This window comes from Oratosquilla oratoria, chromosome 15, assembly GCF_046742065.1.
Source record: "Oratosquilla oratoria isolate Oo_2021 chromosome 15, ASM4674206v1, whole genome shotgun sequence".
NCBI lineage: Eukaryota > Metazoa > Arthropoda > Malacostraca > Stomatopoda > Squillidae > Oratosquilla > Oratosquilla oratoria.
The window spans coordinates 3,100,744-3,125,448 of record NC_134791.1 but is presented as its reverse complement, the minus strand read 5'-3'; the positions used below and the strand labels follow the sequence as shown (position 1 = coordinate 3,125,448).

Genomic DNA, 24,705 nt, shown 5'->3' with positions numbered 1-24,705 from the left:
CACCGGTATATAGGATAGACATACAAAACACATGCCATAGCTAGTCCTTCTTCTGGACAAATTCAACATGTAAAGATACAAATGAAATTTAGTCAAGCTTGCATCAACTCCATTGCCAATTGAATTTTTTATCATTACAAATGAATGTATAAAGTCTTCTCCCAAAGAACAGTTTACTTAACTGTTATGTTCTCTTAATGTTCAAAATCATAATTTACTGTCATAAAATATCAGTTTTGAGAACAAAACTCAACTTTGGAAACAAGTATTTTGAATTACAACACTTGATCAAGTCACTACAGCCAATAAATCTACAAAGGAGCTTGAAATAAACACGTTTAATGGTAAATGTTTTATTTTAAATGTTTGTAAATATGGTACACATTGGAAAAATTCAAAAGAAAAATGAAAAAAGGAAGATAAAAAATAATAATAAAAGAAAAAGAAAAAACGGAAACTTACTTTCTAACCGTTGAAACTAAAGATGAGCATTGAAGTAAAGAAATCAAAAACCCTAAGAAATGTACCTCCAGCTTGGGCAGCAGCAGTTTGGCGACGGAGCAACGCACCTCCGGTGCTCCATGCAATTAATAAATACCAAGTGAGAGGTCCAATCAAAGGGTTACTTCAATCATTATCATAATTAACGCTATACACTAATACTAATTCTTTGAGGCGGAATGTACACGCACGCATCCACACGCCTTCTATTCAAGCACATTCTTCCATACAGTATACACATTGCACAAATTCATTTACCCATACATACGCATTCAACTTCATTCGTACATGGCGCAGTTCACTGAGTCAGGTCGGGTTGCACTAAGGAACAACACAGTATCACAGTCACACGTTGTCCAACGACTGCCACGGAACACCTCCGCCTTCAAGCTACATGACATCTCATAACCGGAGCCGTTACCCCCAATTTCTAAATACACATCCTTCCGCAGCATGATGGATATTTGTATTTTGACCACGAGGGGAGGTGTGGGGTGGCAGTGGCCGGGATCAACATCATCTCGACATCTTCAATTATGGTCCAGGTTTGGCAGCAGAAGTACAAGAAATAGCCGCTAAGGAGCATGGTAGATTGTATGAGAGGACCGGGTTATTTTGTACGCACATCACTTATGCCTCTTAGGAATCATTGCAACCTCAACAGGTGCCGAGGTGCTGCCAGTCACTTCAACATCACTGGTATCACAGTCAATCGTTCAGTCACCGAGAATCACCACACTGCAAAGTCATACCCCCGCAGGGAGTCCTTCAGAGTTTTAATTCACTCATTCGTCTGTCACTCACCCTCTTGGATCTGCCTCTTCTTCCTTCTCTACCCAGGGGTGCTTGTTATGACCAGGACCTTCATCATTGAATGTATCTTCTTCCGTTATTCACAAATTACTGCTAAACCTCCAGTGGAGGTTCACAATGGCTGCATTATTTCATTGACAAAACTACAACTATGGTCTTCAGCATTTACAATGGAATAATAATGAGGCAACACCACGAGCCACATCAATATATATGAAAAAAAAGTACTTACCAGTTTACGAAAAGAATCTGAGGTCCTTGGCTAACCTGGATTACCATTCCTGACTAGAGGTGACAGCACCCCCTAAGGTCTTTAGGCAAGAGCAGGAAGAATAGAAGAAGGGCTGGTCGGAGCACTCCACGTCCGGTATCTGTCAACGTCACTTCAGTCTCTCGTCATTTTTGGTCACTGATGTCCTCGTGTCCTCGTGGAGGCGGGTGAACACTTCAGCACCATTCTTACCCAACTAAAGGCACTTCTTTCATCGCAACAAAAATAGTTTTCATCAGCGGTAAGGTCAACAGCCTGACACCTCCTTCACCCTTGCTTTCCTCCTTTTAGTTGCTTTACATACTCCTCAACAACACCCATCACTTGGCACTCCCTTACACTCCTCAGGGACTTGGCACGGGGGGGGCAGCAGGGGCCAAACACTTGCCTTTATTCTTGGGCTGCTACAATGGTCGTCCTCCACCTGCCGTCGTGAAGGTGGCGTGAGGAAAGGGGCGAGGCAGTGGCTTCAATGGAAGTGGCAGGAGGCAGTGAGACACAGGTAGTGGTGGTTTTCTTTCAAGCAGCCTATTTAAACATCATAAACCATACCATCTCCGTTCTCCATCACGGTTGTGCTAAGGATTCCAACCACCACGACCCTTGTGCGACTCCGATCACGGCTGGCACTACCCCTCAAGCATCATGGCTTGTCCAGCACTGGCCAGCACTACCCACGCCCTCAATCCTGACACACCCACAGCCAGCCCGTAGCCAGCCAATAGGGTGGGTGGGTCACCCTTACGTTCGTTACGTTCGTTCCTCGTTCGCTCGTCCTTCATGCCTTCATCACGCAGACATCACCACCTCCACGCAGTCATCACCACGCACTCGCATCACCACAGACTAACATCGCCAATCATCTGAAAAGCCAAGTTACGGGCTACTACCAGTTAGCTGAACCTTATCCTTGAGATCACATCTAGGACAAAGCTAACACCCAAAATTGGCTGATGGTTTGGCCTCTGAGGTGATCTGATTTTTTTTTTTTTTTTTTTTTAATTTCTCCTGCAACAGAACTAGTAGACTATACTTCACAAACACATCACATGCATGAACTGCTTTACACTCAACCACCAAATTTTACTTCCACTTTGCATACTTCTCATTACATTCAAAGAAACACTCTACAGCTTGTCACAGCAAAAGAATGTCATTCACAGTTGAGCCTTTCCTAAGGTTAACTTTGCTCATTTTCAATTTCCAACACCCCCTCCCTTAAATCCCATTGTATGGAGCAACAGTAACCATATTCTAATAAAAAAAAAAAGATAAAAAAATAAATAAAAACAAATAAAAGAAAAACAAAAGGCCATACTTTACCTATTACTACTTACCAAGTACTGTTGTTCTTCAGTTTCCGAATTTCCTTGGTCGCCCACGTAGCCAGAGTCTTCGTCTTTGAGGTTTTGGATCTACGCCCTTGGGTGAGAAGACTATTGATTGGTTCCGTTTCCACTAGCTCCAGCATGTCCGCGCCAAAGACCGAACACAAATCTCTGCGAATAAGCAAACAGCAAAAAGTCCATTAACATTACACCGTCTTACGAAAAAGCAAGTATTAGCATGAAAGACTAACCAACACCAATTCCAAAAGATAAAGACCCTCCCCCCAACACACACATACTCACTGCCTGATTTTACTTTGCATATTTTGACAAGCACCATATTCTATTCAATAATGGACAACTCTGGTGAACTAAATTCTGCAGTGTAATTACATCCGACACAATTAACCCACACCATACCATTTGCCAGTCAAGACGTCAAAGCAGAAAATTAACATCCATAAGAGCGAGAGAAAAAATCCACAATTACTCTGTTGTGAGAGGTATACACACACTGCATGACAGGTCAGCCGTCTCAATGTTGTCTATTCAAATACTGCTGATACATTTCCAATCAAAAATACTGCTGATACATTTCCAATCAAATACATTAAAATTTCATCGTTAATACATTCATCATAGACATGCTACATTTTAAGCGGCAGGTAAATTGTTCAGCATGTCAGTGTACCATACGGGAGGGATGGAGGGAGAGATGGAGGGAGAGAGAAAATAAATAAACAAATAAAATAAATAATAATAATAGAACAAATAAATAAAAACTTGAAAATGAGCTTGCCTACATTTATCACCCCATTCACCTTTGCCTCAATAATGACTGCACAATTAAATTAAAAGCACCTCTGGCACCTTGGACTGCCCAAGCATGCCTGCCCCAGTGCCCAGACAAATTTTACATTTACAAACAACTGGGTCAACTAGCTCCCATACTGCTGTCTCATATACCAGACTCCTTTGCTGGTAGAGGGAAGAGGATGGCAATAAAAGCAGATCCCCAACATACACTAAAGTTCCCATGGGAGAGTGATTGCAGTGACATGGGCTGCCAGACCCAATTTTATCCAGCAGACCTGGGCTTCCTGCACTGCCTGGTGAGAGTTGGATTCATTCCTGAGTTACGAGATGCCCAGGTCAGCTGGTTGAGCATAAAATTAGGGTCTGGCAGGCCATGGTGCTTGGATCGCCCTCCAATGGTCAATCAATCCCTTGCCCCTGGTCCAGTTTGCATGGTCTTACTGTGCCCTTGAAATAATACCTGCTTCGTATGTCATATTGCAATACAATGTAAAACTGCTGCAAATCAGACCTGCATGGCAGCTTATTCTAAAACGAGTGATCTGCTCGTTCTACGTTAAGCCACTGGGGTTAGTAACCTTCTGGCAATCAAAACCAGAGAAATAACACACTAGTTCCCTGAGCCTTTCTTGCCACTAACTAAGTTTACTACTTTCCTTTGAAGTTCAATTGAAAAAACTAGTGTAATGCATTGTCCCTCATTTTGAGCCTTAATTTATTGCACTTGCATATAACTATCATGTGATACAGTGGACTAAAATTCGTTACATAGCAACCAATGCAATGAATAATAAAAATGCTGAACGTCACGGGGGTATCAAGGTCACTGGATAGTGCCACAATGCTCCACCAGTACACGAGTAGCTCCAATAATGCATCCCTCCAGTGCATAAATATGGTCACGTTGCGAGTGCACTACGACGGTTCTAACTTAATTTACCAGAATCTAGTTTGTGGCCTACTAGCTGGCAGGATGACAAATGTGGGCCGATTGTCATGCAGATTTTTGCCAACTAATTTAATATAGAGATTATCTATATTCCAAGGGCTTCCCCCTTATAAGAGGGGTTGCCAAGTCATGCACCCACCGCCCTTGTTTTCCTCCTATCTTAACTGGTTCTAATAATCGAATAACAATACAAATAATAGTTTACAGTACACACTAACATTATGACAGGATACTCTAAAGAAAAAATATCCAAGAATCTCCAATTTTAACAACAAAGAACATTGATGTGTGCATGTCCCCTGTGGGCGAGTGTGCGGGAGGTGGGCAAATTGCCAGATGTGCGACATCTATCTGTCAACTTCCTGGCAGTTGAGAATTTGGCAAGACCTGCCCCCATTCTAAAAAATTTCTACAGTCTTTATACATACATATACAAGAATAACTTTTCTGGCACTGCTAACAACAGTTTCGTCAACTGGAAACCTGGAGCTCAAGCAATTAGCATCAGTTCCTAGGCCCTCCCATACATCTTAGAAATAACATTGTTTTCTATCGTATAGGGATAGTTTCATGTCTGGCTTATACTAGGTGGGCCCAGTCACCATCTGTCAGCTCTCCTTGTGTGAAAAGGTAGAAAAGTCAGAAATCCCAGCTCCAACTCGGGAGACCAAGTCTTCCCCTCTTGGGCTGCACCTACAGAGATGAAGGTGTTGGCAGCTTTTGAAACCCGACAGCCGAATGATTTTCTTGTAAGACTACCATTTGCATTGCTATCTTTAGTACTACCTACATGGTGACATGCAGGTAGTACTATAAGGAGTTCCACAACACACGAAAGCCACACATTGTTCAAAGAAATGACGAGTTTGTACTACTGCCGCCCCCTTTCAAACTACTCTTTACCACTTCTGTAACTCTACTCCCTTTTCTGATCTCCTGTGCTGGTGGGAGGAAGAATACCACTACTGTGTTCCCGTGCATGTTGTATGTGATTAAATGGGATGGAGCGAGGTGACTGTGGACCCCCAAACCCCATTTTTCTCCTACAAAAAGTTGCAGCATAAAAATTTTGGGGAAAAAAAAAAAAAAAAAAAAAAAAAAAAGGGAAGCAACTAGTAATATGTTACGAGAATGATGGAAAAATTAGTATGGAGTGAAACAAAACTGAAAGGGAAGGGCAAGTTGGACTCTGCGAGTGTTGGTAGGATGTTATGTGTGGCATTTGTGATGAGATAGGCAATTGCATGGTAAAGAGAACCGGCTAAATTGAGGATAAGATGGATGAATGGAAGGTTGGGAGGCTTTCGAGAGTGAATGTGGACCTGATAACAAGAAAAATGGAGAGAAGGTAGCATTTTTGCTTGACCTAATTAAGTGATATAAACCCATACCCACACAAACACAAACCCTGATCCCTTCAGGACAATAATATTTTCCTGTGGTATGGTCCCCGCACAGTGATGGATCAATGCAAAATCATGAGAATAATAAGGTCTAACTTAACCAGGTCCCAACCTGTAAGATAAACCAACTTTTAAACACCAAAGAGAAAGAATTGAACCAATTGTTTAGGTCACTAAAGATCAACTACGCTGATTGAACAGATATCTAGAATAGGGATAGCAGGGTTTTCAGAGGTCATGAGAACAAATTAAGAAAGACCATGTCTAAAGAGTGTGAAGGAACAGTTTTCCATATACACATGCACAAGGATGATGCTGAAACCACATGGATATAAAAACTCAGAATATTAAACTATTTCGTCTATTACATCCTCAGATTACTAAGACGAAAATATTTTGTATTCCGAACTTTAATTTCCCTGTGGTTTCTGCATGATCATTTAGTCACGTGCTTTTTTGTGATTATTTTTGTGATACAAAGCTCAAGCTAGAATAACACACGAATTCAAATCCACACATGATAATTGGAAACTATAAACATAAACCAAATAGGAATTGTATACCAATTTGAAGTTGTGATAAATTGAATAGTAGTAGATAGTACCCCACAAGCAACATTTCTGTACACTACATTCCTTAGTTTACTAATGCAGGGAATGAACTACGGCAGCATTTTCTTCAACCTTTTCCCAACCCTAGCACCCCTGTAGTCGGATCTAAGCACTCTAGCATCCCCCAGCTCTGGTTAACATCTGATTAATAGAAGGACAAAGGAAAAAGAAGTGAAACACTAATAGGCATTCAGCGGGTTAGGGCGTCGTTACTAGCGGCAAATGTCGAGGTGAGGGCGGTTTGAATCCTGCCACCAGTGAAGTTGAACCAAGGGCATGGTTCATTAAATTCCATGCTACAAAGCCCTCCATTAGGGGCACCGTCCTAGCCTCCCAATAGGGTGTGTGTGTGTGTCGTTAAACCATATCATCACTTCCCAGCACACCCTAAAATTTATTTCAGTACTCCAGGTTAAGAAATGCTAAACTAAGAGACAAATTGTATACACAGGGAAGATGTAACTTTGGAAAGGCAAACTTTACACACAACAAAAAGCCTCTTCCCCTAAGATTGTTAGATTAATTAAAACACACACACCCCACAAGGTTGAGTACAGTAATGGGTCAAGGAATACAGAGATGATTTGGGCATGTGCAAGTGATCAAAGAATGTGGAAATTTGAAATGGATGGCAGTAACTTTGATGCAGGAGGGGTCTGTCGAGCAAAGAGAATGCAAATCATAAATGTGAACAGAGCGATTGTAAAATGACAGCCCCACAGGGAATTCTTGTCGCAAACTTTATGGAACTAAACATCTTTTCAGAGATACCGAGTGGAAAGTTTCCAGTCTAAAGATATACAATATAAACAGGAAAATTTTATGCATATATACAACTTGGAAGTAGAGAAAATATCCTGAAACTGAAAGGAAAATAAATTCTAAAGAAAATGTTGGTTTAACCATAGATATATCTATGCAAAAAGTTTTGAGATGGTGAGAAATTACTATTTGATCAACATACAAACATACATACCAAGGCTTTTTCCCCCTTACAAGGGAAGAATAGAAGACCCAGAAATGTATACAAAAATATGGAAAGCCACAAGCAATTGCAAAAGCAAAGAAAGTATTAATTTAACCATTTATATATTTATGCAAAAAAAATTAAGAGGAAAGGTGAAAAATTACTATTAGTTCATGGAAAGAGTAAAAGATAACCAAGAATGTATACAAAACTAAGTAAAGCCACAAACAATTGCAAAAGCAAGACAATTGTACTTAACCAAAACTGTTCTATCAATTCCTCATGGCAAATTAAAACAGTGACAAGGATCCACCAAGCTCAATGTGGGTGCAACTGTGAAGATCCCAAAGCACAAGCATCAGTACTGATAGTTAACTTCTAGTTTTACGTTTACCACAGAGCTATTTCAAGAGAAATGAAAAACAAGAAAGGGATTTCGTGACAGTGGTGGTACGAGAGGTTAAAATAAATGAATAAAAACTAGAGGACTGGATGTGAGGAGAGCCAAAGGGCTTGGCAGGATCCAATTGTTTGCTCAAAGAACCAGCATACAAGAGACAACTTCTTGTGATTACGGACTTGGGAAAGTGACGTGCAATTGGAAATTGGCTAATATCTGTGCCAACATATACAGGTAGTGATAGGGCAGTTCCTTTATAGACCTGTGGTAGCTATATGTGTGAAAGAATTGAGAGAGATGGTCAAAGTCTTTAAAAAAGGAGTCCCGGTGGAAAAGAAATTCAGCTTCAAGAACAAAGGCAGCATTTACAATTTACTGAATTCTCATTAAAGCATATTTCTTCAGTGTGCCACAAGCAAGGGATGATCGAGTGTTCAGTTTCTTTAGACCTGGAGGAAGTGTTTAATATGGTACTTCACAACACTTACAGAAATTGGAACACGTCCATTAGGTGTGGAATGTAGCCTTGACTGGCTACCTCTCTTATATGAGGGAAAATGCCTTTTGGTTTATAGATAGGAACATAGGTCTTGAAGTTGTCTGGATAGAAGGAAGTTACTTGTCTAGTCCCATTGGGTCTTTCTCTGTATAACGGGGCAGAGAGGAGGGTGACCACTTAAGTGAAGCTGGCTTGTTTTGATGTACTGTGTCTTGCTGCATTGCTTCTGACCCAAGGATGACCTGTCATCCACGAGGAGCTAAGATGAGAGGGAAGAAAGGGTGGTTGGGTGGGAGTGGGTATGTGCATTCTGACTCGGCTACCTCTCTTATAAGAGGGAAAAAAAGCCTCTGGTCGATAGATGGAAATATACCATAAGGATCTGAAAGGAGTACACAAGCGGAGCCAATGCCGGCAAATTTCTACACAAAGAAAAGCAAGAGTGTAATAATTGTCCACCAAACGGACCAATAAATGGGTACCTACTTGATGGACAGTGGCGCTGCCCATTTTCAAAACCTGTGAACCCCATCAAGAACCACAAAACTCTTATGAATCGACTTTTACTCACCCTATGAGACCTGCCGATCCAGCTATAACAGGGTCCGTCTTCTCTTCGTCAGTGGCAACGGAGGTAATAAAGGAAATCATAAGCGGCACGTGACTTCTCAGCAGATGCACCTCTTGATTTGGATTTGGTCCATCCCCTTTAAGTCCTTGTACTATACCAGTGTAGCCCTCTAAGCAACTTTCCCTAAGTTCATTGAGATATTCTAGCATGTCATAATCATTTCGGTCCACTTGTGCCCCGGAAGCTTGGTTCAACATTTGTAGTACTATTTCTAAATATTTGGTAAATTTTGGGCCTAGAGCAAGTGCCATATCTCCACAAACAGAGAGTATGGCTGGTTTAACATTACGATGAACATTTGTATTACCGAGGTTTTCCATGAGCATTTGCATTAGTTCATCACAATAGGGTTCCACCTTGTCACCAAGAGCACGGCAGACGTCTCCAGTAACCCCGACGGCAGCCGAGCAAACGGGATAATCTTCAAAGTTTCTGAGTCCCAACAAAAGGAACGGTTTAAATGCATCCATGTACTTCAAGAAATTATGGCCTAACACCTCAACTAGGGTGGATACTGCTAGCAATGCATCTTCTTGCACGCCACCCGATTTGCCTTGCGAGGACTGGAACATATGCAACAAAGCACTCATTATGGGGTCACTAATCTTGGGAGCATCTTCTGGGGTAACTTTACGGAGAACTGACTGAAGCGTTGCACACAGGAGTGACTGGATATCGTTCACTTGCATGCGATCATTGTGGGACTGAATCTGAGCTTCCATGTGAAGAACTTGCTGCAGCCTTTCCAGAATTATCATAGTCGTCTTCTGAACAGTGGGGTAGCAATCACGAGGAGAGTTCTTCATAAGCTCCATCAAGGCCTCGTAAGCTGCATTGCGAAGGTTACATTGGTTGCCATCGGGTCGGTCGGTTGTCTGAAGAAGAATCTCTACTAGAGGGTCGAAGTAACCTGACAGGCAATAGGTTTGTGGCTCCCCGTCCCCGTCACCACTGTCGCTCTGTTCATATGCAGCTTCTGCGAGAGAACTAAGGGCCCAGCATACGTTCGAAGCAACTCTTGGTTCTGCTCTCAAACTGTTGACGAGAGCCTCCAACAACAACTTCAGGTAGGTTTCATTGCAAGCAGCATCCGGAATGAGTTCACACACACGACCTAAAGTCCAGGCTGCAGTGTCACGAACAACGACAGAAGAATCACTCAGAGCCTCGATTAGGGTTGGCATGGCTTGTTCAACAAGAGGCTTCAATATCATCGGGTCTGGGCCTTCGAGGATGGAACCTGAAAAAGATCATTTTAAGTACACAATCACGTATCAACTAAAGTTATCAGCAAAAATTAAATCATACTCTTTAGACCTAAACTTGTACTCAAATATGTCAACATTAAATTGCTCCTCCACTTACCAAATGCCATGATTGCTGCATCACGTAGCCTCCAGTTTTGGTGCTTGATGTTGTCTTTGACAAATGGTAACACGTGTGGTACAATATCATCTTCTGTACACGTAGCTAGAAGCATTACACACACCCCAGCTGCCTTGCATGGGTTCCACTCGTCATCGTCGTCACCCTCGTCTTGTTTGCTTAGCGTAACCATCAGCACTGGTACTAGGTACTGTCAAAAGATGATGAATACCATTAATTCCTCTGCTTCAAACATCACAACATATCAATTATTAAAACATGGAAAAAGTAGAAACATGTGTATCCATATCACATGGAAAACCAAAATCTTGTGTATCAATTTCACATGGAAAGCCAAAATCTAAGAACTCTTTTCAAAATTTATTATGGACAACTTAAATCCAACATAACCACAACTAGCCTACCTGTAGAGCACCCTTAGCATAGAATCGGGAAGTTCTTTCTGGGGGTCGACCAAGTTCTGCTGCTTCCGATGCTTCGATGGCCAGGTCCACTTCTTCATCGCACACGTTTGACCAAAATTCAATACCCTGAAGAGCCACTTCATCTATATCACTTTTCATGGCTTCTAGTGTGATTGCGAATAGCGCAGCTCCCATGTAGTGCTCCATGTATTGATAATAGAGAGACATGATCTTTACCAAGCACTGAAGAGCAGCGACTTTAATCTGTGTGGTTGTTGACTGAGTTGCTTCGCAGACAACCTGAAAGAACCAACCAATTGTTACTTTGGTATTCAAACACTAGCGTATTGAGTGGGGGTATGGAGTGATCATGTATGAATATTTTGATGCAGTCCATTGGGATTTCTCTTAAACTTCCCTTTCCTTTTTCTGCATGAGGGAACAAACAGTGGAGTCACTGATTGAATGAAGAAGCCCCACTGTGGATATATATACTGTGTCTTGCTGCATTGCTTCTAACCCAGGGCAGTGGGCACAATACAGGGGTGTTCTGTCACCCATGGGGAGCCAAGATGATAGGAAAGGGTGGTGGAGAGGAGACTGGATACTTAGATAGCTTTAGGATTTGGATTCACACGTGGCAGGAAAGGGAGGCGTAGAGGTGAAGGTGGATTGTTGATTAAAAGAAGCAAGCAAATGCCTTGGGGGGATTAAAAAGCATTTACGAGATATAGGTAATGGGGAATGAACACAAAGAGGAGATTTACGAAGGGATGGGGATTAGGCAAATAAAACCCATAATCGCAGGACCTGGTGGAGAGGCACGTCTTGTTGAACTCGGTGAAGATGTCTCGAGTTGGATTAGTTTGAAGACAATATCGGGCATGAGGCACAAGCAATTGTTCTATGAAGGTTCAACTTTTGATAAAACTAACATTAACTTGATATCAGATCACCTCTATTAGATCCTATTAGAGGTGTTCGAGTGGATCAGACTTTAACAAGGGTGATGCAAACAAGGCCATCATATTAAATCAACAGGGCAGGACTCGCAGTAATGGATTTACACTGGACAAATTTAGATTTAAGAAGGAAATAAGAATTGGTTTACTAATACGGTGGTCAACAAATGGAATAGACTTAGTAACTATGTAATGTGCTGAAGCTGTCAGTTGCTTTAAGAAACGGTTAGACAACTTTATGGATGGGGATGACAGGCGGTGATGGATATGGAACTGCATAGTGTAGGCCTTAGGGTCTCTTGCAGTCTCCTTCATTCTTACGTTCGTATGTAATTCAGATGGGGATATTGTATAACTGCCGACATACCTGCATTATAAAGTGACGCTCAGCATCGCGTTCGAAGTTTTGCCGAGTGAATTCCAAGGAGTTAAGTAATGCGTTAGTTGCTGCAAGACGTACATGTTCATTTAACTCGTCTCTCTTCATTCCGTGGACAATTGCCGTGAGTACATTATTACTCTGTGCAGCTATGGCTTCTGGTTCAATATCCTGCAACAAATAACAAATCTTGTAATATCATTTCATCCATCCCCAAAGCCCTTACTCGTTTATAAGACGGGTGACCATAATTGCACATAATTAATCAATCCACTGGCTCCTAGTCTTGAAAATATGTTTCATATACATATACCCACTTAATGGAGTCTATAATAAATGAAAGTATGAAATATAAAGTTAACATACAATTCAAGGTAACAATGGTCAGCTTGAGCAGTCATTTCCATGTGAATATCAATCATGAAAACGCTATGAAAATATATACCAAAGGTAAGCAATCTATATTAATGTCAACAAAATACTTCCTTACATGCACAGTTTGCACCATTTTTTCCGAAATTTAAAAACTTATGGTACAGAATGTGAAATTATTAAAATCTTCAGTCCCTTAACAACCCCACTTCATAATAATTACTTTTCATGATGAATATGATAATGCACAGACTACTTTGGAACAAATGTACATGTAAGGCTAGAAGTGATAAAGTATGATACTAGATTCAATTCATGCACCATCTAACTATTCCTCACGAATGACATGCATAACTGAACGTTTGAAAGTCGCTGAAGTACATTTCTCAATCTGCAGTGTTATATTGAAAATCTACGAGCTTTAAATATGTACCATTTGATGTTCAAAGGCATCAGTGCTTGCTCTCTGTCAATCAGCAGTTACCCACAAAACACTGACACAAGAGCAAATATCCTTGTCCCTTTCACACATTCCTGCTTAAAACCAAGAGCACCCCAACTCTTCCCCGGCAATACTGCTGGTTCTGCGTTCTGGAGCACCTGTTCACATGTAATAGGCTGTTGCCTCTGTGTATTCTTATCCAACCATAACTCGTTACCTACCTGACATATATAGCCAATAGCTTCTAAGGTTGCCTCTTTGGTCATGTCTGTTGCACCCGACGAAGTGATGTTACCTACGAGACGGTCAACTACATCTGGCCATTGTCCGCCGGGAATTTCAGTGACAGCAATGTATGCTACACACTGAGCTGCTGAACTCGGCCTATTTTGTTCCGTCCCAAGTGCTCCCAAAACCTGCGGAGAAGTTTATCAAATCACGTGAAACTGTTCCAACATAATGTCAACTTTGGTGTAACGAACACAAATACATTATCTCATGACCATCCACCAACATTGCTTGAAAAACATTACTTACATTTCTTTTAACATAATCCCTGACATCTGGTGGAAATGCCAGCCATCGCTGCTGGTATTGTATTTTAACCTTTGGATCATTTGAGGCCAGTGTGTTTTTGAGCTGTATACCAGCAGCCATTCGGGCCACTGTGGAGTTTCCGCCATGGTGAAGAACGTCACTTAATACTTTTACGTATTCAGGCTGCAAAGAACAATTTATTGAGGACAAGAGTAAAGAATAAAAAGATTCTTTTCTATTAAATATTTATTAAAGATTTTACTTCATTCTCTTTCCACAACTTACCAAATTACTCTCTGCTGCTTGTTCTAAATACTCTAATGCTGTCTTTAGTTCTGTCTTATCTGGAAATAAAACATCAGAATTAATTTCTTTAAAAACCTTTTACGAAATACAATTAAAACCCATCAAATACTAAGCCATATTATTTTACCAGTTCAAACATACATCTTCAAAACCTGACAGGATATCCTATATTTTTGCTTGAGGCAAATTTCCTGTTATTCTTGATAGGACTGCTGGTCTCTTGAAGGACTTGAATCAACTATCAAAAATATATAAAATCTACCAAACATACCCATTCTTCTGACCAGTTAATGAAGGTTCCTTGTTTTAAACTTTCATACACTACTAACTTCTACAAACTTTCTTGCACATTTGATTCTCAATTCTGCTTTAAACATTTACTATTTGGTCATTCAATACTATCATAAAATCAACTATTATCAAACCATGAATGAATATAAGACACCAATGACAGTTGCCAAATAGCTTAAACGACCAGGTCTCAGCAAGTGCCAAATCTAAAATATGCATCACTGAAAACCGACCAACTGTTCCTCAGCAGTAAAAACTTAATTCTCAATTGAGCATTGAAGTCCTGAAAGGTTAATTTCCTAGCCACTACAAGATCAGACTCCAACAATAGCAAGGAAATATTGAACAAAAACAATGGATCTATCCAAAGGACCTTGCAGAAAATAAAAGGAAAGGAACAGAATAAGCAAATACATTCATCAGTCTTGTCCCCTTGCAAAATAAAAACTATTATATGATACACGAACTCCTTGTTTAGACACGCCAAGCCACTTCTTGAAATTTTTGGCAAAGGTGGCCTTGCAATGAACTACAATGGCACTCCTCATAGTTAGCTACTGTGCTTTTTGCACCACCGAATTCTTGGCACACATGCAACATGCTTGCATCAGCCACTATTTCTGGCACTTGCAATTCCCAATCTTTCTTCCAATCCCACTTACTACTCAACACGGTACAATTTCAAGCACACAATCAAGTTAACTATATTTTTCTGACAATCATATCCCATCTCTACCTATATCCGTGCATACATAATACCAAATACCAAAGCACACACACACACATGTACAAATAACACCCATTAACCCAGCCTTCCCATCCTGGCCCAACAAGCGTGACCCCATTCCCCTGCTTGTATCACAAGGCAATGCAGCAAGGCACAGATCTTTAACTGCAGGCTGGAGGTCTTCCAAAGATCATTTAATTATCCTTTAATGGAAGGCATTTCATAAAAATCATATAAAAGCTGTTAGGTTAATATGCATATCCATCCATATTTTCTTTATTTCTAATGTCTTTACATTCATAAGACACATCTCCCCAATCTTTCTGCAAAGAACTTTCTAGCAAGAGCGAAATAAACAACAATTACACACACGCATACCTAGAGCAAGGATACTTTATGCAATGGAACCAGTAATGTGTACAGGGAAAGGGGACAAGCGAAATTGGAGTATAGTTAGAAACAAGGCATGGGAACAGGTTGGGAAAAACAGAAGGTAAAAAGGAAAAGTGAAAATGGGAGAAAGACAAAGGAAAAAGAGTAAATAAGGGAAATGAGGAAAAGTAAGGGAAGAAAGGGTGAGGAAAACTGATGGGAGATGGGAAAAGGGACTGGGAAATTTTCCTATCCCTTACAATGTCTAACATCTATTCTTAGAACATGCAAAAGATTGCCAATCAACCAGATAGTGCAACTTGTGTGAATACTCTATTCTTATCTGCCAACAATGGAGGCCACTGCATTATCCTTCTCAACAACTTCCTAAACACAATCACACAATGGATAGCACACCAGCAATCCCCATCCATGTCAATCCATTCAACCTGGATGGAAGCCAATCAAGTTGCAATTACTCTGCACTTCAAAGCATTCAACCCCATCCATAAAACATTCCACTCCACGTGGTGCCATCTACTCACAACTCTCAACTTTCCATACTCAACTATTTCCCATTCCTTTCACAAACAAATCAGATGCATTTTGTGTGGAGCAACCCTTGCACTTTAGGTTAGGTAAGAGTATTCACTGCACCAACACATAAATTAATTCTTTATATACCCAGTTTAACAGTGTGGATTTAGGACGGGTAGAGGTTGTGTAGATCAGATCTTTGTGGTAAGACAAATATGTGAGAAAGCTATAGGAAAGGGGAAGGATGTTTTTTGGTCTTTTATGGATCTGGAAAAGGCTTACGACAGGGTAGACAGAAAGGCACTGTGGGAAGTTATGCAGATATATGGGACAGGAGGAACGCTTCTAAGAGCTGTCAAGAGTTTTTATGAGAGTAGTAGAGCTTGTGTCAGGATTAGAAATGGAGAGAGCGAGTGGTTCGAGGTAAAGGTGGGACTTCGTCAAGGATGCGTTATGTCGCCCTGGCTGTTCAACTTATACATGGATGGGGTAGTGCGAGAGGTAAATGCAAGGGTAGTGGGTCAGGGATTGGAGATGGTTAAAGAAAATGGAGAAAAGTGGGAGGTGAGCCAGCTGTTGTTTGCGGATGACACTGCCTTGTGGCAGGATCGGAGGAGGGACTGAGGAAGTTGGTGACAGAGTTTGGGAGAGTATGTGATAGAAGAAAGCTAAAGATAAATGTGGGTAAAAGTAAGGTGATGAGATGTACAAGGGGTGAAAGTAGCAGTAGAGAAAGTGAGCATAAAGGGAGAGCGACTGGAGGAAGTGGATAGTTTTAGATACTTGGGTGCAAATGTGGCAGGAAAAGGTGGAGTGAAGGTGGAGGTAGAATGTAGATTGAGAGAAGCGATTAAATGCCTTGGTGGATTGAAGAGTGTAATGAGGAATAGACATTTGGGAATGGATGCCAAGAGGAAACTGTATGAAGGAATGATTGTACAAACAGCACTGTATGGAGCAGAAACATGGAACATAAGAGAGGAAGAGAGAAGGAGTTTGAATGTGTTGAGATGAGGTGTCTGAGAAGTATGATGGGGGTTACTAGGCTAGATAGAATGAGAAATGAGGAGGTGAGGTGAAGCATGGGGGTGGAAAGGGAGTTGGGAGATAGGGATGATGAAAGAGTATTAGGATGGTTTGGACACATGGAAAGAATGAGTGAAGAAAGACTAGTAAAAGAGGTATGGAAGGCAGATGTGGAGGGAGTGAACATGAGGGGACATCCTAGGATGAGGTGGATGGATGGTGAAGGGGGCTTTGGGGAAGAGGAAAATGTCTGTTGAGGAAGGATGGGAGAGGACAGAAGATAGGGGTGAATGGGGGGTGAGGTAGTATGTGTGAGCAAAATTTGATGCAGCCCGAAGGGATTTCTCCCCGTCTTCTCCTTTTATGCATGGGGGGAAGGAGAGGGGGGGGGGGTCACCAATTTAATGAAGCGGCCTTGCTGTGGATGTGCTGTGTCTTGCGACACTGCTTCTGACCCAGGGCAGTGGACAAGGTGGAGGGGTGCGGAGTGTATTCAGGGATGGAATGTGTGGGAATTATTTTATGCCTTTTCCTTTTTGGCTACCTCCCTTGTAAGGGGGAAAAAGCCTTGGTATATGTATGTACCCAGTTTACCATTGACATAACTATACCTACTCTACAACCCAAGAACAGTACTGACGGCACACTACATAGGGAGTTGGTAACTGACACTTGCTCAAAAAGACCAGCATCCTATGACAACACTCAATTGGACCGACGTATAGTATAATCTTACAATAATTTCACATGTGCAACTAATTTCCTCTAGGGCTATGAATACCAACAATAATTCGCCCCAAAAAAACTTCACTTTGCTTTGACAAAAATACAAATTAACAGCTTCAATCCTGCTAAATTAAAATGGAGTCACCATCTTTGTTAATTATGCATGCAACTACTGTGATGCATCTTTTCTTTCAATCAAGCCATATTTAATGAAAATTCCTCACCTCTACCTACCCTAACTTTGTGGCAAGGTAACGCCTTCAAGAAATAGTTTTCTATGGATACATGTGTACCATAATTAAAATTTCTGTATCAAATAACGGTCACCCATTGAAACTAGTAGTTATGTAAATGTATTGGTTCCCATGTTGGGAATCGAACCTGGGCCTCCTAGGTGATAGCCAGGTATCCTAGAGTGTGATCTGCCCCAGAAATGGTGTCGAGGATACGAGTGGGAATGTGAGTGATTGTCTGCATCTGCTATACTTACAGAGAAAGTCGTGAAGCAAGACCGGCAAGTTACTTGGTGTCTTGTGCAATTACTGTTGAGACTGTAGACGATTGTGTTCATGGAACAATTCCCATAAATTCATCGCCATGGTTAGCTAGTGCATAAACAGCAAGGGTGTCCTTGGTGGTAAAAAGGCTATGTTAACTATGGTATATGTATATCCAAATAAAACGATTTCTTGAAGGCATGACCTTGTTACAACTTAGCCACTTCAGTACAATGACGCCTAAGTAGGTGTCATAAGGCATGAGTAGGTACACGAGGATGCCAGCATCGGCATCTTTATTACATATTTTTTTGCAGTTGTACACGAGTTACCCCAAATTCTGAACTAATTCAATCACATTTTGTTTGTTTATTATTACTTAGAGTAAAAACGAATGAGTAACATATCAGTGACTTTATATTTTATAGTGCGAGTAGTGTGATGAATGGTACATTTGGCAACCAATGCTGCGCGCAAGAATTTGAGTTTTACCAAGTGGTTAACCTATGGTTTGGGTCTCAACAAACTTAAGGACATTGACATCGTGTCCATTTCCTCCAAGTCAGCATGTGAGCAAAGCATTGTGCTCCTTGGCGCATGTCCCCCAAGATGACAATCATCTGAGCTACGCCCTTTCAGATTTCCAAGCTTTGATCCCTGGCTAAATAAACTGCGCCAACTACGATACTGTTTCAGCTACAGCCATGTCAACTATCCGAGTAAGAATGAATCTGAATGAACACGTACAAGAAATTCGAGTATAATTTCCTTTGATGCTTCGACTTGGACACAGTCCGACCTTATCACTACAGGTGGTCATTTTGAGTAGACATCAGTCACCAATTCCATATGCACTGTACTGTTTAAGTACAGTTTCTGGGTTGTGCAGTAGGTATAGCAGTTATGTTCCAGCAACACAAATAATTTTTCAGTTTTCCCCAATTGAAAATATATTTTTACTATGGAACGGTCATTTCTCACATTTCTCCCCACTTGAATATATATATATATATATAGATTTTTACACTGTAGAACGGTTAGGTTAGGAGCTATCAGACTGCAAGTTTCATGTTAAATATCTGTATTTTTGTGTTTCTGGAATTTATCAAGTATATTTATATTGATATAGGGATGATACCCACTCAAACAGACACCTGCTCTAATTGGGTAAGGCTAAAAATCAAGCCTGACCCAATTGGACCAAATTGGGTCACACATCAACCCAGTGCTTCTGTATCCTTTCCATCAGTTGGTAAGCTCACTAAGCACAATCATAGGAGAAAAATTTGTGCCAGTTTATTATTTAGGGCACTCAATGAATAACAATGTGTTCTGCTGCAAAATTTCAAAACCTTTGCCACATTAGACCACACGAGTGGATAAAATCTCTCATTTGTTTTCTCGTACTTTGATGGATATTTTTATTTTCTTCTGCGTGATGCCTAACTGGTAGGGGTTAATCATGCTTAGTGAACTAACCAAATCAATGGCCAGGATGTAAACACACCAATTTGGTGCAATATGTGCCCCGGTTCGATGTGATTGTGCCCCAGTCTGGTGCGAATTGACGGACAAGTGATGCACCAATTTGGTGTAATCTGTGCCCCAGTCTGGTGCGATTGTGCCCCACTCCGTTACATTTATGTCCAGCTCAGTACAATAAGGCCCAGTTCAGTTTTTACTCTTACTGCTCAAATCAAACCCTGTGCAAGCCACCAACTTGGCTAAAGTAAACCTTATTTTTCTAACTCCAGCTGAATTGGTGTTCAGATAGGATACAAAATAGTTTGATTTACAAAACTGAAATTAATACATGGTTCATTTTCAGTTTCTATTACTACACAAAAACAAGTAAAACTTAAACACCCTAAATGCAGGAATATATTCAACGAATCTCAAAGCTGCAAAGACGGCAAACTTCATATGAATTAAATATGCATGCCATAACCGTTAATTTGTATCCTAAATACAACAATAATCATACTATACCGAAAATTCATGACGTAAGAACTTATTTTTGAGCAGAGAGAAAAATAAATAAAATAAAAATAAATTATGAATTTTGATACATCAGACAAAGGTGTGGAAAATCCTGGAGGGCAGAGTATCAAATGTGGGGATAGTGGCAAACTATCATCCGAGAAAGGGAAGACTATGCTACATAAAGGGTACTGTAGGCTCCATACAAAGAGTAGACAATAAAATACAACTCTTTCACTCACAATGGACCTCGTTTGTTCAACTGCCTCCCAAGAGATCTCCGGGACCAGACAGATACTAGCCCGGAGACTTTCAAGAGAAAGCTGGACAAATGACTGGATGGGTTACCAGACCATCCACCGATACCAGGATACCCCTACAGCCACCACAACACCCTGCCAGAAGCAGTACAGAACCAAGGACAACTTGGAACGTGCGGAGGCCGACTTCAGCCGTGTCATTAACAGACAAAATTATCGAAAGTAAGTAAAGGGTGCTGAAGTTCCGCAAGATCACCAGGAAGGACTTACCAGAATTTATGAATTCTTTTTCTCACCTGCTTGCACTGCAATTTGTGTATTATGTGCATGTAAACTAACCTAACAAAATTTCCCAAATCACATCAAGAATAGTGAGAAAAACATGTTCATCCAAAAAATAGTGGGCGAGATGAAACTACAAATTCCAATTTGCCAAAAACAGTTGGATATTTTTTTCAGATGTGCACACCTACATGACATAGCATTAGCAAATTATATATTAATTTAATAAATTATATTACATCAATGTAATACTTTCTTGGCAAAAATTGATAACAAAGACAACATGGTCATTGCTAAGAGCAAATACACTAACAAAGCTGTGATTATAGGATCAAGATGCCATGTTGTCTATCCAGTCGCGCTACGAGCACACACACTACCGAAAGAAGCTGCAACCATAGGACCCTCCGTACTTCGCATATATATTTTTAAAACCGTGCTATGGAGCAGAGATCCATGCAACTCCTCTACACCCTGCAGTACAATCAGATACCAAAACCAGCTGTCAACATCACTGACAATGACAACCATGACCTATAGAATTATAGGTATTGCATTACTAAATGCAGGTTAGGTTAGATTCAACAAATTTAGCACATTTTAACTACTTTAACTACCACATCTATTAAAACAAAGATGGACGCTCAAGCACCCCCCTTAGCTCTGTTTGAAGTGTAACTTTTTATCGGTTCCATGGCGTTTCACTACCAACAATTTCGCTAAATTGTTTGGTCGTTTAGCTACAGTGCTTCAGTCGTAAATGCAGAAAAAACTAGCAAAACAACCGAACAATGTAACGAAACAACAATGTTGTGAAATGACCGAACAATGTAGTGAAATGGTTGGTAGCAAACTGGCTATGTAGTGAAACCAAATTACCTTTCATCAACATTTACTTTTGATTTCTGCCAAGAAAAATACACCGCAGACATATAATAATTTATAAAATAAACATTTAATCTTTTCATGTTATATCGTGTACATGTACACTTTAGAAAATTTACCCATAGTTGTTCATAGGATGGGACATTATATTTCATTTCATAAAGCTCGTCATAATCTGCATTAGTTTGAATGTGGCGGAGTAAAAATTTACACTTACTCCATACAAATGCCACGGATCACTACAATCGTTTATTCTGGCAACTGACCTCTACTGTTCTACCAGTAAAATTCCCCGAATCACACAAAGACATGAAACTTTTTAACAATAGCTCCTAACACATCGGAAAGATATTTCAAATGGAAAATGACAAGTAAAAACGGTGTTTAAACATTACTGGAACAGAACTGTTCTAATCCTTTCCACACCAATCTGTCCTCACTAAAGCCAAACATCTGGGTCAAATTTAACAGCAGTTTCCATTTGATTTAAAGCAATTTCATCCGAAGAATAAACGAACAACCTTGCGGGTGGTTAACTAAAATGTGGCTTGCTTGCGCACATTATATATTTTTCTATCACATTTACTGTATTATTGAATCTACCGCACAAATGTGACCACAGTATCAACAGTGAACTAATTCAAATTTCATCATTACTAATCAATAATGAGTTTGATTGTTGTAACTACTTTAGGATGACTTTCCAAAATAACATAAAAACGAAACATTTTGATTAATTCAGAACTGTCATCCTATATCATGCCCATGGGCACGATTCAATTCGGCTTGCTCATCCTAAACCTAAACAAAATCACTCTCAAATCAATTATTTCTCCACCAACAGTACACTACATGTCACGTGCACCACTACCAACGTATTATTATTAATACCTCCGTTCCTAGACACGTAACAGTAGGAAATTGCTAATGGAAATATAGCTAAGAATCACATTTACTCGACAAAAGAATGCCCAAAACTGTCCCAGGATCCCGACACATTAACTTCTTTTCCAAGAAACCAGTGCAACTACAACCCATCTTTATCTCTCCTACCCATACATAAATAGCAAATAACTCCTACATCAAGATTTACATTTTAATATATATCAAGAGGTTTAACATAAGAGACATACAGATTTCTATGTAACGAAGTCACATATCCCACCCATTACCATCACACAAAACATGGCCGCCATACTACCTTCTTCAACCTATGATTTCATAATTAATCACTTAATATCTCTCATTACAACCAGAAATAACATAATTTCATAAGTAACCTGAAGCAGCATTAAACTGGCAGAGCTGTTCTAACTATGTTAAGTTCTATTTACCAATAACAGTTAACAGTCCTTTTACGAGGCAACTTACAACAAACTGGCGGGAAGCTTGCCGAATATTATTTGACTATAACACTATTGATTCACACAATATGACCATATTTAACTTTCTTACCTGAGGACACAGTTTTTTCCAGTATTTGGATGACTTGATCCATCTTAGTAATACTTAGTTTTAGGTACAAAATAGGCAAATTTCCACAACACTGTCCCACTAGCTCTCACCGGCACAGTTACCACATGTGCGGCGTAGGAATACAAATTTGTAATCAAGTTGAATCACCATATCACTTATGACTTTTAAAATAAATCGAAATAGGCACCCATAATTTATGACAAAATATATATTTTAACTGTCATATATATATAATGATACTCAATACTATTAATTTTAATTATATGAAGGCGTAAAACTTTGCACTAGTTTTTGTCAAGGAGCTGGTACCGCGCAGTACGATTAACGTATGATCCCTTAGTAATTTTGAACGTGTTTTTGATAAAATTCGTTTATTTTCACCTCTAAACACATCAAACAATTCTGTATCAAATACTTTTATCTATATAAGCATATTTTGTTGAAATCATTGTTTCGTTTATAAGCGTTGAGAATATACTGTATTTGACAGCTATACAATTTTTACATAAATCAATCCTTAAAATATCAAGATTTAAAGAATAAAGAACAATTCTTATATCAAACGTATAACAATATATTTCTAATGAGCTTGATTAATTTTATGACCGGATTTGATATGCTGCAACACATACATACACACACACACACTGCTTTAAAATGTAAGAAACCCATATGTATGCGCTAAATTATAGACATTTATACTAAACGGGAAACATATATATAAACACATAGATTCAAATAGAGAGACGGGACTCTCTCTTAATATATAAGCATGTTTTTATTCATTTATGTACTTACACCTATGCGCGTGTACACACACATACATACACACACGGTGCACACAAACGAACGCATTGTACACACGATCGCGCGCCTGTCTGGCTGCTCTACAACAGTCTGGTCCTCCCACCGCTCCTACTCCTCCTATTCCTCTTCCTTCTCCCATTCCTAATCAATCACACTCCCACTTTCAATCGTACATCTATTGCTCTTCTTTCTCCTTCTCTTCCTCCTCCTTATTCCTATTCTCCTCCTCCACCCCTTTCTCCTCTTCTTCCATTCTTCCTTTACTATGTTTCTGAAGTATCTCTCCCTCCTCCTGTATGGTATATATATGTGTATATATATATATATATATATATATATATATATATATATATATGTATATGTATATATGTATGTATGTATGTGTATGTGTATTTCATTTTTCACCCAGCGTTCATTCACGCAGTAGCCGACCTGTAGCGGGCTAAGAGCGGGGGAGATGGAGAGAGGGGGGAAGGATGTGGGGGAGAGGAGGGGGGAAGCAACAGAAGGGTGGGGAGATGTTTTCCCGCCATGCGTGCGTGCGTGCGTGCATGCGTGCGCGCTTGGCCCTGGGGCCCTGGACAAGGGATACATGCCTGCCAAGGGCCCTGTAGGGAGCGCCAGATCATGTCGTCAAACCTGTGTAGGATTATTTTTGAAGTCGATTTCCTTTCGTATTTCTTTTTTCTTTCTTGTTATGGAGGGCTTCCAGTACTTCAAATTATTTATTCTTTTCTCATTATCAATTTTCATTGTTTAATTTGTATCGGTATTGGCTTGAATTGATTGTAAAATTATTTCATACTGACAAATCTATTATTATTATTATCATTATAATTATTATTATCAATATAATTATTAT

The 24,705-nt window shown here is 40.0% G+C and overlaps 1 protein-coding gene across 2 annotated transcripts; it reads right to left on the bottom strand.

Moving 5' to 3' along the window:
- Positions 1–337: 337 nt before the first annotated feature.
- Positions 338–23,171, bottom strand: Fs(2)Ket (Importin subunit beta Fs(2)Ket). 2 transcript variants are annotated; one of them, XM_076198459.1, is made up of 10 exons: positions 23,016–23,171; positions 13,957–14,015; positions 13,672–13,854; positions 13,356–13,550; positions 12,309–12,491; positions 10,980–11,279; positions 10,555–10,765; positions 9,130–10,429; positions 2,923–3,084; positions 338–2,468 (listed from the first exon to the last, which is right to left on the bottom strand). In XM_076198459.1, exons 1-10 carry the CDS (start codon positions 23,056–23,058, stop codon positions 2,462–2,464), a joined length of 2,643 nt encoding a protein of 880 aa, XP_076054574.1. In that variant the 5' UTR covers positions 23,059–23,171; the 3' UTR covers positions 338–2,461. The 2 variants fall into 2 exon arrangements, with proteins under 2 accessions (XP_076054574.1, XP_076054575.1); XM_076198460.1 differs by having other exon boundaries at positions 338–2,448.
- Positions 23,172–24,705: the final 1,534 nt, after the last annotated feature.